Source organism: Bison bison, unplaced genomic scaffold, assembly GCF_000754665.1.
Source record: "Bison bison bison isolate TAMUID 2011002044 unplaced genomic scaffold, Bison_UMD1.0 scf7180017864251, whole genome shotgun sequence".
Lineage (NCBI taxonomy): Eukaryota > Metazoa > Chordata > Mammalia > Artiodactyla > Bovidae > Bison > Bison bison.
Genome location: NW_011494823.1, coordinates 747621 through 750224, shown reverse-complemented (window position 1 = coordinate 750224; position 2604 = coordinate 747621). Strand labels below are relative to the sequence as shown.

General features: G+C 51.7%; 1 protein-coding gene across 2 annotated transcripts in view; it reads right to left on the bottom strand.

The window, feature by feature from the left end:
* The window catches only part of WNT11 (wingless-type MMTV integration site family, member 11), a 21868-nt gene continuing 19264 nt past the window's right edge, over window positions 1–2604 (bottom strand). Inside the window, exon 6 of one of the 2 annotated variants that reach the window (XM_010847553.1) lies at window positions 1–775. In XM_010847553.1, coding sequence (XP_010845855.1) covers window positions 601–775 — 175 coding nt within the window. In that variant the 3' untranslated portion in view covers window positions 1–600. The remainder of the gene's footprint in view (window positions 776–2604) is intronic. The other variant, XM_010847554.1, reaches the window with a different exon arrangement.

The following is a 2604-nucleotide window of genomic DNA, read 5'->3' as shown; positions in this document are numbered from 1 at the left end:
AAAATATAGATCATCATATATATATATTTATATATATAAAATATATAAAGAGGAATTGAAGCCAGCCACCCCAAAGAAAAAGCTATGTTTTATAAATATTTCTGTAGCTCCCACATCCCAGAGGAAGAAAAACAAAACAAAACAAAACATTTACAACCCAAGCTAGTGGTTCCATGTGGTGGGCCCAGTAGGCTCAGACCCTGGGGTGGGCCGGGGGTCTCGAGGGCTTCGCCTACAGAACATTCCGTTGAGGACAGACTGACCTCCCACTTCCCAGGAAGCTGGTGTCTCTGGCTACGAAAGATCGAGTCCGTACCAGTCTTGCCAAACCCACGCCCCTGGCTCCTTAGACCCGCCTGGAAGGCAGCAAGTGGGCACTCCAGGGCCTCAGGCTGCCAGGTTATTTTTAATCTTGTCGGTCTCCTTTGATGTCCTGGCTTTCCTTCCCTGATGGCCCAGCCTTCTGTTCCTGGCGGCTTCCAAGTGGAGGCAAAGCACAAGCCTCCGTCCACGCTCGGCATCTGGAATTCAGAAGCCAAAACCCACGGGGTGTCTCCGGCCCCCCGGCTGGGCTCGGGGGTCGCCGAGGACCGCGTGGCCTCACTTGCAGACGTAGCGCTCCACGGTGCGCTCGCACCTGCGGCAGGTGACGTAGCAGCACCAGTGGTACTTGCAGTGGCAACGCTCGACCACGCGGTCTGTGTAAGGGTTGTAGCCGCGTCCACAGCACATGAGGTCACAGCTGTCGCTGCCATGCGATGTCTTGTTGCACTGCCTGGAGGGGGATGGGGAGGTCAGTGAGCACCCCTGTCACTCACCAGTCACCCCCACTCCCAGCCAGGCAGCCCCAGTCTCCTCCGACACTGGCTGCTGCCTCAGTCTTGGGGGAATTTAAAATAAGTTCTTTTTCCCAGGGGTCTTTCTCATTTTTCCCTGTATTTCTAACACGTGTTTATTAAAGTGGGGGGGTGTTTTGTTTCCTTTGTCTCTTTTCCTATACCTTCTACTTCTAAATACTTGAAAATGTCTCAAACGATTAATAATCCTATCTTCATATTTAATCCTTATTTATATTCTAACAAATGCAAAGATCGTTTTTACTTTTAGAATCTTAGGATAAATTCGGAACCAAATGGCATCAGACGTGAGGCACAGGGAGCACCTGGCACTCTCTTCTTGGAGACAGAGGGTCTGACGATGATTTGCCCCCTTTGAATCAGGTGCTTCCCTCCAGAATTTTATCTTATTGGAGGCAGGGAGGGTCTTTGGGTCAGTGGAATTGCTATGCCCACTTTACAGGTGGAAACAGGCTCAGCAAAGGGCAGAGGCCTGCTCAAGTCCCATAAGGGTTTGCGGATAAGCAGGGCTCAAGCTGAGGGGTCCTTTGAAACCAAGTCCAGTGCTTATTCATTCTCCCCACCCTAAGGGGCAGAGAATCCATGGGCTGGAAGTGATTCAGGAAGAAATGAATCACTCGTGTGGGCAAAGAAGACACTGAAGGTCACTGTAAACCCCAAATATCCTTGCCATCGGTTCTTCTGTCTAGTGAGGAAATGTCTGTGCAGGTCAGCATTTTCATCTAGCTGGGCTAAGGCTTCGCTGGGGTGCTGTCATGGGAAGGTGCTGTCATGGGAAGCATGCCCACAGCCACGTGGACCAAGGAATCCCAGAGTGTCCTAGGTGAGTAAGCCCTAGAGATGACCAAATCCAACCCCATATTTCATGATGGGGAAACTGAGACACAGAATGGGCAGAGGACTTGCCCAGCATCACACAGGGTGAGCACCGGGTCTGTGAGAGTTCAGGAAGGCTTCCTGGAGGGGGAGGGGTCATCCAGGCCATTGCATGAAAGATGAGTAGAAATCTCAGATAGAAGGGAGGGCACAGGGTGGTGAGGGCAAGGAGAACAAACACCTGACCTAATGTAAGGTAGGGGTGACAGATGGATGAAGCAGCAAGACTGGAGGCAGGGAGGCCAGGGAGGAGACTGGTCAGCAGCTGAGTAAAAGAAGCCAGGCCTGAGCCAGAAAGGAGCCATGGAGAGGAAAGGAGAGATCTCCTGGAGGGGGAGTCAGGAGGAAAAGGTGACTTGCATGTGGGGGCTGCATGCAGTTCCAGGCAGGAGGGAGGAGACAGGAAGCAATAGCAGAACAACATATGCCCCAGAGCCAGCAGATCTGGGTTCAAACCCCAGCTCTGCTGCTCACTGGCTGTGTGACTTCAGGCAAGTCACTTAACCTTTCTGGGCTTTTTTGTAGTCATTCAACACCATTAGTCCCTCTCAGTCTTATTCTGAAGGTCTCTAGACCAAGAAAGGGTGGTGGAAAGGGTTTCATTTTATTTCTGGGTCCCTGACATGCAATTTTTGAAATCTGGCCTCCAGCTTCAGACCTATGATGGTGCCTGTGATGGGGAGCTGGGGAGGCTGGGGCCTGGGGATAGAGCAGGTTTCAGAGTCTGGAATAGGGACTGCTGAGGGGCCTCAGTTCACCAGGCTGGATTTGAGGAGGGCATCTTGTCTGGCTAGGGGGCCCAGCTATGTGTACCACCTATGCACCTGCCTTTTAGAGTTAACAAAGCTCATTTCCATCCAACCCCCTGTAC